The sequence below is a fragment of the Teleopsis dalmanni genome, chromosome 2, assembly GCF_002237135.1.
Source record: "Teleopsis dalmanni isolate 2A chromosome 2, ASM223713v2, whole genome shotgun sequence".
Taxonomy (NCBI): domain Eukaryota; kingdom Metazoa; phylum Arthropoda; class Insecta; order Diptera; family Diopsidae; genus Teleopsis; species Teleopsis dalmanni.
Window position 1 is genome coordinate 58,064,545 of NC_051847.1, and position 16,193 is coordinate 58,080,737.

At 28.4% G+C, this 16,193-nt stretch overlaps 1 protein-coding gene across 2 annotated transcripts; it reads left to right on the forward strand.

Annotated features, from left to right (window-relative positions):
* The first annotated feature begins 2,176 nt into the window (after positions 1-2,176).
* Positions 2,177-13,547, forward strand: LOC119681757 (YY1-associated factor 2). 2 transcript variants are annotated; one of them, XM_038095030.1, is made up of 2 exons: positions 2,177-2,545; positions 12,878-13,544. In XM_038095030.1, the coding sequence occupies exons 1-2, from the start codon at positions 2,419-2,421 to the stop codon at positions 13,192-13,194; spliced, it is 444 nt and encodes a 147-aa protein (XP_037950958.1). In that variant the 5' UTR covers positions 2,177-2,418; the 3' UTR covers positions 13,195-13,544. The 2 variants fall into 2 exon arrangements, with proteins under 2 accessions (XP_037950958.1, XP_037950959.1); XM_038095031.1 differs by lacking the exon at positions 2,177-2,545 and adding an exon at positions 10,983-11,119 and having other exon boundaries at positions 12,878-13,547.
* Positions 13,548-16,193: the final 2,646 nt, after the last annotated feature.

Genomic DNA, 16,193 nt, shown 5'->3' on the forward strand with positions numbered 1-16,193 from the left:
AATTAACTATGACAAAGTTATACGACAAATCTAAAAGAAAGATTTTACTGAGCAAAAGTAAGTTCAAATGTTCTCTGTTCTGTTGCAACAATCCTTTATTATCTGCAACTTTGTTGCAGCTATTTTACATTTTACTACACATTTTTTTTACACCTAAAAACCCGGGAACCTTGCAATTAGCAGTCTCTTTTGCATATTTACTTACGCATGCACATAAATATGTTATGTGTAACAAACATATTTTAGGGAACCGACGACTATTTTTAAAATGCCTTACTTTCAGTGTGTGCCATGTTTAATAGAGTTTTGATTGAATTCAAGGCAAGCTTTTTAAAAAATTAGATCCAGTTTTCTTGCGTTCAATGCCTCAAATCAAATAATAAACTTCTTGATTTTTTAAACACAAAAAACTCAATTCCAATTACTTCCATTCTATATCTAACTATCATCCTCTCTAAGACTTTTCAAATGAAATCTATTCATATGATTACACTCTTGTCTTTTACCAAAATCCATAATATTTGTGTAATTCTATAAAAATACTCGTATGGAATTTAAACAATGATATAGAACCAAAACAATTCTTCAATCAAACAACTTGGAAAGTAAAAGTGCTCTTTCTTAGAAACAGTACCCAGTTTAATAAAATAATAAAATGTTGTACTGGAATTAAGTAGGTTTTTTGATAGTCAGAGAGTACTCTTAAAAATATAGTATCACAATGGGCATAAGAAACTTATGCGAACCGGATCTTTTTCTGAAATTGTACGGGTATCTACCATCTATTTTCTTTAGATGGTTTAATTCTTAATTCTTCTGCCAAAACGCTGGTCTTAAGGGTATTCTACAGAAAAACGTATTAAAATTATTTTCATTTATGAAGTGGAGAATATAACACACTCCGACTCGGATGACCTATTGTGTTAGCAATAGATGTCGGTTTTTAAAATACTAGACCATGGTTTAGTATAATTCTATTTAAAAATATCTTAAATGGATACACTTTTTAATTAAAAGTGTTTACAGTATGTGATTTTATCTACTATGACCATCTTGCTAGAACACAGAATAAATCATGTTCAATTAATTAATGTTAGAAAATTCGCTTGTTGAAATAACTAGCGCTTTTCACTGCCTTCGTGTCCCGGGACACTCCACGAAATACCCTCTAATTAAGATACTAAGTTTAAACAAAAATTCTGAATATTTTAAGTAATAAGTTGGAATAGTATGATATATTAATAGAAATAAATCTATTCTATAAACCTAAATTAAATATTATTAATGATAATATAACAATGGCAATAATAAGTTATTAGTGAACTAATTAATATATATTATATATATTGGCAACTAAATTTAAAGGTTTGCAATAACCGAATTAATATATCAGTAGCTGGAGTGAAAACAAAAAAAAAAATAAACGTAATACCGCTAGACAATAAAAATGTTCTTCTCATAATACTTTTTTATATTTTTAATCATTTCTTTAATAATAAATAATTCTTGAGTACTCAACAACAAAATACTTATTATATTTTTAAAATATTCTTAATCATTTATTCAAAAATTAATATTTATGGAAAACTCAATAAACAAATTTAATTATATTTTTTTAATATTTTTATTTTTTTATTGAATAAAAATGATTTATTATAATTAATTTCAAATATTATTTAAATAATAAAATAAATAATTATTGTATACTCAATAAACACCGTTAATCATATTTTTATAATATATTTATTTATTTATTTAAAAATAAACAATTATTAAATATTCAATAAAAAACGCAAATATAATTATTTAATATTTTTAACTTTTTATTGAATATAAATTAATTATTGAATACTCAACAACAATATTAAACAATTACTAAATATTCAATAAATACAAATATATTTTTTAAATATTTAATATTTAATTTTTTATTGAATAAAATGTAATTATTGAATACTTCACAACATCAATTATATTTTTTGTAATATTTTTTATTATTTATTCAATAATAAATAATTATGGAATACTTAACCAAACATTTATTTCACTTTCATTGAATAGTGCTGCCAGCACACCAAAATCGGCTTTACTCTGTGCAGCTGTCAAACATATTTGTTTGATTGAAGCAAACGTCAAACCAAAGCAGACACGTAAAATTTTCGCTTTTAGTGGTTGAGTTCAGTTGTTGTGTTGTAATTTTTAGCGAAAGAACAGAAATATTTCAAAGATAAACATATTTTATATATATAAAAAAAGTATTTTTATACGTAAAAATAGAATAAAGTTATTTGTAAATGAAAGTGCATTGCATGTATTAAATAATATAAATAATTGCAAATTTAAATAAAAAAGAGAGAAGTAGCAGTAATTGTTGAGACGCTGCAAAAGTAAAGAAGCCACAAAGTTAAAATTTTTATTATGGATCACAAAAAAAGGCAGAAGCGTCAATCGAAAGCAATTGAGGATAATTTCTGGGACTGCAGCGTATGTACATATCGGAATACAGCTGAAGCATTTAAGTGTCGTATGTGTGATGTAAGAAAAGGTGAGAAATTTTCCTATAAAAAAATGGAAAAATAACGTAGTAAATAGAAATGGTAAATGCCCACTGGTAAAATGTAAAATGCACGCAACGCAAAGTGCGAAAGAAAATGAGCGTGTTGTGTGTGTGTGCAATTGTGATGCAAATACAAATTTATAGTTTCAAATTTGCCAAATAATATTCAATCGATCCCTAAGTGGCGGCCCACGTACGCCCTTGTGCCTGTTCTAGTTGTGAATGCAATGTGGAGAAGAATTTTACTATACGTAAAATGCCTAAGTACTTTTTTATGACGTGCTCTGAGGTGAGTGACCTCGACGGTTGTGAATATAACAAGAAGCTTATGCAAACGTAAGCGGAGCAAAACACGCTGCCAATGAAGCATGTCAAATTTAATTAATCTCGCAAATTTAACAAATTACTATGCATAAAAAGTGAAAAAAAGCTAATAAAAAAATTCAATTATGTTGGGGAAAACAAATTCTGATATTTTGATTATTTTGTGTGTTTAGATTTTTTGTTTTCTTGTAAACTTTATTGGAAAATATTTCTGTTGTTTTTGAAGTTATTTTGGAATTTCTATTTTTATAATTTGCAAACAGCCCCAACAAGCTGCAATCTACTCAAAACACAATTTCCTTCCAGTGTGTGCATATTTTATTTTTATCTGCTGCTTTCTAAGAAATCTGCTCACGTCAGAGTTAAAAACAAGAAAGTTTTCCCTTTGATTTGCTATCGTTGCTATGCTGCAGTTATTATTAGGAATGCCCCCAAAGCATTTCAATATACTTGGTATTATTTACTATTATCAGTTACTTGTGCTTATTTTTTTATTATGTGTGTACGCTAAACAACAACAACAACAACTTAATTGCAGTTAATGCTTCTCTGCTTGCCTTCTCGGTGTTCGGTGCTCAGTGCTCAATGTGTGTTGACAACTATCACGCATTTGCCACACCACTACGTTTGCGGGTAAAAGTACTTGCTTGCATTGGTGATGTGATGTCGCGGTTGGCAACACTTGCAGAATGTAAACAAAACAAATCAAATAAATATTTATAGGCAGAAAATAATTTTGTATTAGTTTTTTGTTTTGATAACTATTTTTATTTGTTTGCTCTCAGTTCGTGTGAGAGCGGCATTGTTGTCGTTGTTGTTGTTGTGCTTAATTAAATGCTATCTAATTTATTAGTAAATATATGTGCGTCAATATGTAAGTCATCAGCGACGACCTTCAATTTATAAAGTGTGAAGAGTTTACAGTGGTTGACAGCTGAAAAGTGCCGGTTTGTGATTGATTAACATTAAGTGGTCAATATTGTGGCTAATATTGATGATTAGTAAAAATAAATATAAAATTATTTATGAATTTATTGATGAACTCTTGGATTTAGAAACATATAAAATAATAGTGAAAAGTCAATTTTAACATAATTTATTAAAAGCCAGTTCAACACTTCTAAAGTGGCATTATAGTATTGAAACACTTTGAATAAAGTAGGTCCATATGATTTAGGTGATTTTTTAGAATATCCGAAAGCAATAACAAACTTAGAGCAGTCAAAATCATTTCTTATACTTAAAAATTATTTTAAATATCTTTTGATATTATAAAATATATCAAAACATTAAATACCGATCTATAGAGACAGATAATAATCCATATTAAATACTGCGTTCAAGTTCTTAGTTGTTAGGTTATACTGGCAATCCTAGTAGAATCTACTTAGATCTATTGGCCCCCCATTGGGTTAACGTATAAGAAACTAAGAGGTATGTAAACCATCTTACATTTGCGCAAGGCTTAAAATGCGCTTTAAAGGGAGGTTCTGAATATTTCTAAGATATTTAAAAGAGAAAGATCGTAAAATAGTAAAATGGTGCCACTCATACGTTATTATTATTATAACCTTGGTGTACTTTGGATAAAGACATCACTTTTAGTAACAGCATAGGGCGGAACGCTTAACGTTGTGCAATAATAAACCAGATGTGAAGCACTTTCTTCCTTCTCTCCATAACTGCGACAGCAATTCTTAAAGTAAAAATTCAATCTACTAACATGATTTTCTAATCGATTTATATCCTTCAGTAGACCTACCATACGTCTGATATCTTTATAGAGCATCTCAATAAGTGTACTGGATTTTTCCTTATAAAAAAGCGGTCAATTAGCATACATATCATTGAGTTTTTCCATCCTTTATTCAATTGCACAGCAGAAAAATAATCTAGCAAGTGTTTGCTTGGTATCAACGATATACCCAGATGTTTTAGGTATTTCGAACGATTATATAAATACTCCGTTTTTCATTAGAGAAGTGTAACTATAAAAAAATCGTCCTAAATGTAAATTGGACTGAACTTAAGCACCTTATAATAACTTGACTATCTGATATAATATGTATATATTACTATTAAATATATTAACAAGTTTAAGACAAACTATAGTTTCCCTAATAATTCTCCCTCTCCATTTTATACACTATTTTCTTTTAAAAAATTTATTGCACCGCTATCATAGTTAAAACTATGATTCTTATATTTAATTTTTTAAAAAATAGCTTTATTGCTTTGAACCTAAAATTCGAGGAGCAAATTTGAACCATACTAGCACAATATTTTACAAAAGTGTAATGCTGCTAATGTATAGCAAGGGATTGTTGGCCTGAATATCCAAATAAAAAAAACAGACAAATCTATCTAGTAGGTTTTCTGGTAAACAAGACCTACTGCGGGACAAAATGAATTATATTCTGTCAACACAAAAATTCTTCTAAGCATCTTGAGATGCAAGCTGTGAAAAGATTAATTTATCTAAGAATCAGTGTAAAATTTAAACATAACGTCAGTATAGCTATTCATTGCAATATTACTCTTGGCAATAGATGGCACTTCGAGCTAAGTAGACAAATGAGAAATAAAAACCTCTCTTAAGAAACAGAAATCATCTTTTTACACCTGTCCTGCTCTATTGTGCAAAAGTTTGAATTATAGCCACCAGTGATGAGAAAGTATTAAAAATATTCTCTGTAATATTTAGGATCTTAGTACCCTAAATATTAGTAACGAGTATGGAATTATTCCGGGAAATCGATATTAGATTGATGAAAATTGTTCGGTTAGGAATGTATTTGCTTCGGTACCCGCTGGTGGAAAGAGAAACAGATTGAGAATGGGTGAAGCAGATGACTAACGATATAAAAACTTTCAGTACTAGCAACTGTCGACAGCAATCAACAGAGTTGGCATTAAGACCATTCAAGACAAAAACTCTTCAAATGATCTTAGTAAAAACATCAAACTTATCCTATCCTATGGTTCTATATAATATAATTTATAATTCTAAATATATATAATTGTAAATACAAAAAACAATTTTTTAATAACCTTAATAAAATTTCCAAAAAAAAAATAGATCAATCTGTCAGTGATTTTTTAAAATCAATCTAAATTGAAGAAGTTTTTTGCTTTCATTAATAACTTGTTTTATATTTTGTACATTATTCTTAATATAAATCAAAATTAACTATTTTGCATTATGACAAGAGCAGTCATAGATGCACTCTCTTCTGCTTTCGAACGATTGAAAAACATCCTTAAAATTAACTTCAAGTCAAATTATTATAGAACTAAGAGTCGATATAATTCCAGTGCTGTATGGCGTAAAATTGTACGTAGAGGTAAAACGGATGATATAAGTATAAATGGATTTGTGAATTATATAAATGAATACAAAAAAGTTTTTTTGCTCTATACGAATAATAAATTGGAGCTGAGCGATGCGCGAGCTGTTGTCACTGGTTTAACTGACAACCAATCTGAAGGAATTATTGCAGACTCAGATCGGGAAGCGCTATTACGACACTTTGCTGTTAAGAATTGGAACTCGATGTCATATGCACAACGGAGTCCATTCATTCAATTGGCTTTGGAGAAACAAAAATGGTTAAAAAGTCTTGGTAAACATAATGTTAGGAATACGGAACGAGACAATACAGTTAATATAGCAATCCGTGATGTTTCTACCACTACTAATGGACAAGACCGTCAAAATATGAGAAGGAGGGTGCAATCGAAGCGTCATTTTGACGACGCTGGTTATTTTAGGAGACCAGCTACTCCTTCATTGCGTATTAGGAAAAGAGCTCAACGATATTTACAACAAAGGAAACTGAATAAACAGTTAAGAACAGCACAAATGCAGCAAGGTGAAGAAAGTGATACAGAATTGGAAGATACGCCCATACCCCACTGCTCACAATGCAAAAATGTTATCAAAAGCCGCCCATGTAAGAAAATTAAGCTTTCTAAGCAGCTAAAAGAGATAAAGCAGTGTGACAAAAATTGTAACGATTCGGACGATTTCTCAGGTCACTAAATTCCTATAGTAATTCCAACAAAAGAAACAGTAAAAAACCAATGTGGTGTATTCATTCCATTGTTCGTGTATTTCTTTCTTTATTTGTTTCTGTATTTCTTATCTTGGACCAGAAAGAAATAGTTTATAATAAAGTAGTAGAATTGAAAAGTCAGAACAAGAAGAAGAAAGGAAGAAACACCATGGAGACTTGGAAATATGCTGTTGGCGCTCTAAATAGTAAACATTGAAAAATATAAATTTATTTTTTTTTTGTTTTGAAGTCGGACATCAAATTCAGAAGATTATAGTATTAAAATAATATTAAAATTTTAAAATACTTTGAATGCAACAAATTTTATAACGAAAATATATTTCGACATAATATTCTGCAAAAATTTTCTTTTATTATATATTATAAAATGTAGGTTTTCAGAAAACTGAGTTTTTCTCACGAATCGTATCAGTTTTTAGAAGTAACAATATTAACAGAACATTTACCAATTATCATCTAATATCTGGTTTAAAAATTTGACAATATGATCAAAATTATAGAAACCAGTTATTGGAGATGTCTTTTCAGTATAATTTATATTCACTTTTTATGTAGTTCTAGTTCAAGTTGACTCTGCGAAGCCGGAATTCGTTAAAACAGTCCACATTACCTACTTATCCTTAATATTCTATTTGTACAAGTACTTAAAGTACTAAAAACTAAATGTGAAATAGTAACACTTAGTTCTTCAAAATGTTGTACTCTTTCTTCCATTAAATTTAGATAAAATAGTCATTCACTGATAGTAATGGCAGAATGTGGTAATTATCCATTTAATATAAACTTAAGATATATTTCTCGTCACAGACGTTTATGTTAATTATTAATTTATTCTAACTTGCTAAATTCTATTACTTTGAGTATTGAGACATTACTGAATATATTCTCATTAAATCTTGAAGTATTTAATCATTGTTTGATCAAGCTGGCTGCAAGCAGTCAGAAAGATACTTCAGCGTCGTAGTGTATACAAGTCTCTACAAAAACTAGCAGACACGAAACTTCATATATTGTCCAATATCACACCCTAAAATCGCGTTTCTAGAAATATCTAAGTGATCAAAGCGTCTGAGACCAAAGGCATATCGCGTACTACAGTTTACGAAGCATCGTAACTTGATAAGGGATTCAACAACAAGTTTTAAGTACATTAGAGAGGAGTAAATAATTGATGTATACTTTACAGATAGGTTCAGATCTCTCAAACAGGCAAAAGATTTCCTGATAACTTGGTTAGCATATTCTCCAGCATACAGAGTGATTCTTGTATTCACTAAGTTATTCGCAAAAACGTTGACCATCTTTTGCCATTGTTTGTTGCATTTTTCCAAGTATTTCATCAATATTGTGGATTAGCGTAAAACAACCATCACACATAAAGCATACGAAGGGTCTATCTAAAATGCCTTCCGCGTCGTCCAAGCCACTAAATGCGGTGGACTCGCTTTTGGCATGCCGCTTGACATACTATTGAACTAGCGTTACGATAGGTCTTATTGCATTTTGAACAGTCCATTTTGTCGCGCCGATTTCAAAGTCAATATGTATATGTATTAATCAAAATATATTATATATTAATAAAAGATTTAAATTTTAATTCATAGATTATGCGTCCTTTCGCTTATTTATTTAATTTAATTAGTTAGCAAAAACTTATTATAATTTCTTTATTAGAGTACACAATTACACGTAATGAGTTTCGGTTTGTGTATATTTTTTCCGATATACAACACTTTTTCTTATATATTTATTTGGAGATTTGGGCTTCATAAGCTGTCTCTATCAGCTGATTTAAATGAGTGTGATGAAAGAAAATATAATTTTGCAAATTAAATTTACAAAAATTCCACTATTCTCCACAAAATTGAGCTTAATATAGGGTTTAATATAGCTTTAGGTTTAAAGTCACTGGTTCAATTGATTTTAATAATTTTCTGATCACTTCCCCCGCTTTTTCAATCAAAGACATTAAAAGTCACGGAGCTTAATCCAAATGCATGTTTTTGCGGGCTTTTTTTATTTACGCCAAATAATGGACTGTGATTAACTTATTTGACATAAATAAGCGAAATGAATACTTGTTCCACGAAACGATGAAAATCATAGACATGGAGTGAAAGAATGAATTCAGCATTAACCGAGATAAAGGGTGTCAGATAAACGTAGATAAATGTCAATCAGTAAACCCTCAATATCTCAATAACTTTTTTTTCCAAATAGCTAAGGACATAGAATTTTGAAAAAGATTTTTGAACGTTTTTCCGGAAACCCTCAAATATATGAACATTTTTCTAATTATATATTTTTTTTTTCATTTTTCGTATATCAGCACTTTATTCTGCCAGTATATTTTATTAAAGTATTTTTCGTTCAATCCATTATATCGCGATTTCTAAAGATTATTCTTGAAAGCGGGACTTTCTACCCACTCCTTTTTCAACAACAATACACTATGTTAAGCTATGACGTGCGAGTGCTTATCAATAAATTTGTGTGTTATTATCACAAAAAACGGTAATAATACACAAACGATATGTGATGGAAGGAAAATACAATAAAGAGACTACGTTCCATTATTACATTTTGAAGACAAATTAGCAATGCATTGAATAGACAACAGCCGGAGAGATCCAATCAAGCTTATCAAAGGTGCCACAATTTGTAATTTTTGTTATGAAAAACACACAATAGATTATAAAACGATTACCTTGAAAAGAGAAAAATTCTCAATAAACAAATATTATCTAAAACAGCAAAGGTCACTGCTTCCTTGAGGAAACTAATGGCCCGTTGTGGAAAAACGAAAATTGCTGATGGCAACAGTAAACATTATCCCTTAATATGGTGTCGACGTATAGGCTGACGCACTGGACACCGAAATATGCAGAAAACAAATAAAAGCGGTGCATAGAAGAGCGGCTCTACGTATCACATTAGCATATTGCACTGTCGCGACCGAAACAGTTTTTGTAATACCATGTGTAACTCTAATTAATCTATAGGCAAAGTAGCGCCAAAGAGTATACAATAAAAATATAAACAACTACTATACTCAACAAATGGCAAGAGAAAATCAGGAGCAAACCAACACAATGTGACAAGAATAATGGATCAATAGTACTCAAGGAAGATGAGCAGATAGACTGATACCAAATAAAATCACCTGACTCAAATGGAAATCTGGAGACAAAAATTGCTATTTCACTAACATGCTGACTGCACATGGATATATTTGCAAAAAAGGCAGATCTAATCGACTGCATATATGGCGATACAATAAGTCCAGAAAATATAATGAAAAAGATGAGAGCGAACCTAGACAACTGGCGAACAATAGAGTAATATGTGACTCAAGTCTTTAAATCGAAGAAACCAAACCTAGAAAAGAGCAGAAGAAAACTGGTTAATAAATAGTGCAGACACTAAGAAAATACTCTGAAAAGTGGAGGTCTGGACGCAGATCGCATATCAAAAGAGCATGGCTTAAAATCCCAACATAAAAAGCACCCTCCGCAAAGTTATTGCGAAAGCAATTCCGAGGGAGAACAAGTCTCTCCGAAGAGGGGGTGTGTTGTTCGTATACTATGTATTAATATTAGTCAGTCGGTCACACCATTCCGACGACGGTCGGTTTGACGGTGCATAAAGCATTCCACTTCTTCACCACAAAAGAAATAAAAATTAATTCCTTTAAAAAATTAAGAAAAAAAACGTTGTATAAAAAACTCATTAATATGCATACTATAAGGATTGTACTTACCATCACTCTCCCACTTATAATATTCAGTGGGTATATATAATATATTGGAAAACCTTAAAAAATTAAGTATGTTCACGATTAATCAATACTAATATGAGAACAAAAAATTTCCCGTGGAGTTACACTATACCCAATTGCACTGGTAATTACAGGTCTTATATAGTGCAATAAGTATGTAATACTTTTCTCCCTTTGTTAGTGTTGCTTTTTGCTTATAGGAAAAAAACTTGGCGTGTGAAGTAAACAACATTGACAGTTCATATATTTTTTTTCTGCTGTGTCTAGCGGAATTGTCCGTGTGGAGAGTCCGAATATATTTTAAAATTTAGTTTTATTAATTAAAATATTAAATAAAAATTATGAAAACTATTCCAAATGAGAAGACTAATAAAGCTGGGAGGAGTAAGTTAATGATTACAGAATTATTTATAAATTTAATAAAACAAAAGCAATCTTTTATTCGCACGCCATGACTCACAACAAAAAATATCATAACAACAACTGTAATTTACTCATCAAAATGATTAAGTATGTTTAGGATATAAAGTGAACGATCGCACTCCCTTATCTGACTTTGCTGAGTTGTGAGTTTCAATCACAACTCACATTATATAGAGTGAATGTGTATAAAACTATTATAAAAATGTTTAAATTATAATTAATCTTTGTGTTTAGTGAAACGAAACATATATCTACTTCATTACCGTCATCATCACCAGTTTTAATAAAATACCTGTAATAAACAAAAGTCATGAATGAAATTAATAACATATATAGAAAGGAATATAATACTTAAGGGACTAATCATAATTTTTATACTTCAAAACCAAGATATACACAAAATATCAATGAAAAGTAAAAGAAGCACAATATATTAACTATATATTCTTGTTCAGTCTTAGCGAGAGAGAGAAAGCGAGAAAAAGAAGAAGATTGAGACTGTAAGAAAGAGAGACAGTGAGAGTAAGAGTAGAATAACAAAAAAGTGAGAGAAGGTGAAAAAAAAGACAGTAAAAAAGAGCAAGGGCAACATAAAAATAATTTTTATTAAATCTTTAAAATGAGATTCTTGTAGTATAATATATGGCATAAAATGTTTCTTTTTTAATTATTATTTCTCATTAAATTGTAAAACTGAAGTCCTCTAAAATTTATTTTTTGTTTTAAATTTCTATGTTAAAAAGGATTCTAAAAATCTTATCTCCGGTTACATCCCTTACATTCATGTGAATAATGCATATTGTAACTTAAATGTCGCACACGACAGAATTGTGAAGTACATACATTTTTAAAGTACTTCGTTTCAATGATTCTATATTCTAAACCATTGACTCTATACTTTGAATCATTGGTTCTATACTCTGAACCATTAGTTCTAAGCTCTAAATCATTGGTTCTATACTTGGAACCATAAGTTCTATGCTCTAAACCATTATGTCTTTACTCTAAACCATTAGTTCTATACTCTAAACCACTGGTTCTATACTCTGACCAATTTGTTCTATTTAATTATATGAGTAATTGTAATGTTCAGTTCAATTCAATTACTAATTAAAACTTCGAAGTTCTGATTAGTCTTAGAAGTAGTTTACAACTGATATAAGGAATCGATTAAAGTATCAATACTTCTATCTCTTCGTCAACAAACTAGAAAATTTTTTTTACTCATATTTATTTCGTGTTCATAATTAAAGCACTTTCAATTTATGGTGTATCTGTGGTTTCTCTATAAATCCGCTTATAACATGGCGGTAAGTATTTAAATTCTTATTATCGGAATGTCCCTATGCCTGTCAGTAGTGGAGGTTGCCTTTAACAAGGAGAGATTAGTGTTCGAATGTGAGCTGGGGATGTTAAAAAGTTTCAGCGCCTTGTCATATATGTGTTCTTGATATGGAGATTTATTTCTAAGTCTATCTATCAATCTGCTGTGCTAAGACACACTCCCGATCATTTTGATACATATGAGTAATGCTGAAGGTTAGTTAAAATAAAAACTAGTTTTCATCTTTTTCCTGATTTTACCATATTTATCTATACATACCTTATTTTCATTAATTTCTAATATTTAAATATATTATTTGATTGTGGTTTTTTTTTGTTTTTTCTTTTAAATTTTTAATAACTTTATACTAAAGTAAATATATTTCTATCTACCAGGAACTTCTACACGGAAGCCACGTCTGAACTCAACGCTAGCCGCCCAACAAGCTGCCACATTACCAGGTGCTTCTGGTGCCATGCAAAATGGTAACAAATCTTCCTCTAGTTCCCGTAATGGCACTGGTCATGAGAAAAATAAACACAAAAAGTATACGGCACGTTTAAAAAATGTCGATCGATCGACAGCACAGACACGTGAGGTCACTGTCAACTCGGTGACAGTTTTTATAACAGAATACAAACCGAAGCCGATGAGTAGTCGAAGAGAATCAAGTGAACAAAGCTTCAGTGAAAGTAACGATTCAAGAAGTTAAACAATTAGTAAAGCTTAAGAAAATTAGTTAAAAATTAAATGAAAAATATTATAAACAAAAGTTTTTAGTAACAATTTTTAATATTAGTAACCAAAATAATACATTTACAAAATGTCACTTACAAACATACACAAAACACACACAGAAACATACACACTCACGCATCCTATGACTCAGACATATTTGTTAGTAAAGCTATATAAGTTCTTAATTTATTGTATGTATATACATATATATATATATATATATATATATATAAATATATTGTATATATATATATATATATATGTATAACTAAATTTATGGAGGAACCAATCAACCAACATAGTAATTTAAGATGCATCAATTTTTTATAATTATATTTTATTGAATTTGTTTTTGTATTGTAGAAAACTTCAGTTTTTGATACAAATATATATATTTCCGTTTAAATAAATAAACAAGTATGCATTTTGCAGCTTTACACTGCCTTCAGTTTGTACGTATATCAATAGTCAAATACTTCAATAATAAATTGATTTGTTAATTAAAATTGATCAAATAAATAAAAATTTATATGAACGAAGATATAGTGCTCATTGCTTAGTAGTTAGTTACTCTGGGTTTGCATGAATGGATGATGTGAATAAAAGTTTAGTTTTTGTTAAAACTACTTTTTCTATGCAATAGTTTAAATAAGTAAGTGAAAGCTTCAATTTTTAAGAAAACGCTTCAACTTTTAAGGAAAAGCTTGAAATATTAAACAAAACTATTGTAGTTGTAATAACAATCAATTTTACGAAATACTATGCTTTTATTGACTTAAAGAAATAATTATTGGACTACCGCTATACAGACCTCATAATACTTTGATAACTTTTAAGTATCGAAGTTTATAAAGACATAAGTGAGTTTTTTCTCTCTTAGAACAGGCTATATCTTGGAATAGTAATCTACGAACTCTGTCTAAATATCATAGTATTTAATGCAAACCTATGTGACTAACTAAGCAGTATATATAAAAGTTAAGTAGACGTTTTGATTTTTTTTTTATACAACTTAATTAGATCCTACCAAAAATAGATACTGAGATTTACTTACAAACATTTTACACTTATATAGATGCATTTTTATACCAATTTTTATATTAAATAATATATACAAAACATAATAAAAATGAAATGTGAATTATAATTGTATATCTATAACAATTCTCAAAAATCAGCTAACTATAAAATTCAAGCTGAATTTTTAAAATTTTGAAATTTGTTGAAAATTTTATTGTATAGCTTTAAGTAATAAATAATAATGTTAAATTAAAAACTTTCTTAATGTTAAAAAATACTATTGTTTTTGTATTTACTTATATGTTGAATAAACAATGTGTTATGTATTTTGCTGTGTTGTTAAGTAAGTTGAGTGTGTAAATTCACCACAATTAAAATTCACCACATAATTTCATATAAATTCATTACTTATAATTTTGTATTGTTATAAGTAAAATTGTACATTATATATATATATATGATTTCTTATTAAAATTTTAAATAAATTTAATTGTAAAAATATTCAAAGTTATATATAAATACTGTATATATATATATAATTAATTGTATATATGTTATAATGTATGCAGCTATGGGCAGAGCTTTGTAGCTACAATAACTTACATATGCATGTTACTTATATTAATTTTAATTTGTATATAATTTAAAGAAAAATTGAAAGTAATCCTATGAATTGAGGTTTTAAAATAATTTATTTAAATATAATTAAAAATATAATTTAAAATATTTTTAATAACTATAATTATATATATAATTTTATGTAGTATACTGTGTAAATCTATGTAAATTTGTTGATCAACTTCAAATGTTATATTTGACGTAAATATAATTTAATTTTGATAAAATTATTTATATAAAGTTAAACTTTAAATATTGTATATTAAAATATTTGAATTTTATATTAAAATTATTTTCTTTTTTGTTTTTGTTTTTTGTTTTGTTTGTTTGAATTTATATATTTAGTTGACAACTATACATAGATATACATTTTACACTATTGCTTTAGTTTTAAAGCGTCAATTATGTGTCAAATTTTTTAATTGATTTTATTTAATTTATATATATTTATATAAAAATAATTTAAAACCACAGCTTCTAAAGTTTAGATATTTAAGTTATCATTTTTTTTTCTCTGTTTTTAACCTAAAATACACTTATTCTCTGCAAATTACGAAACGACATCACTAAGTCAAATATGATTTAGAGTTTTCTAAATAAGATTAAACATACTGCACTAGATTTGTAAAACGTAACTATAATTGAAGTGAGATTAAGTTGAAATATATTTGTTTGTTACTAAAAAGGCAGTGTTAATAATGTTGATAATTGTCTATCAATATATAAAACATAATATGTATATATCTGAAAACTAAGCTGAATAATATTTAATAGAATTGTATATACTAGTTCTTCAAATATTAATTCAGCTGTTCGAATTTTTGATTTTATTATTATTCGAATATTACTAAGCATACTCTTAAGCATTTGGTTAAAACACAGCCAGCCACACGAAATGTTCGAACACCATTTAGTGCACAAAATCTTCGAATACCATATAGTGCTCGAGGTATGCGAACACCATATAGTGCCCAAAATATTCGAACACTATGAAATTTGAACATTTGCTATTATATGTATGTCATCTTAAAAATGAAAACAAAATAAAAATAAAACATAAGCAGATTTTCGAAAATTTTTGACCAGCTTAAGGATTTTTCGAACCTTTGAAGTATTCAATCGAAATTTCGGTTTGAGTTTAGTCGAATTTCTAAAACACTAATATCTATGAAAATATTTAGAGATTGAGTATTTGTTAATAACAAATATACAATGTTATAATTTCAACATTATATAAAATAGGATTAAAATTGGCTATTAGTAATAAATTTAAATTAGTAATTTAACTTCATTATAATTTGTAAATATAATGTTAATTTAAATATTTAAAATGTT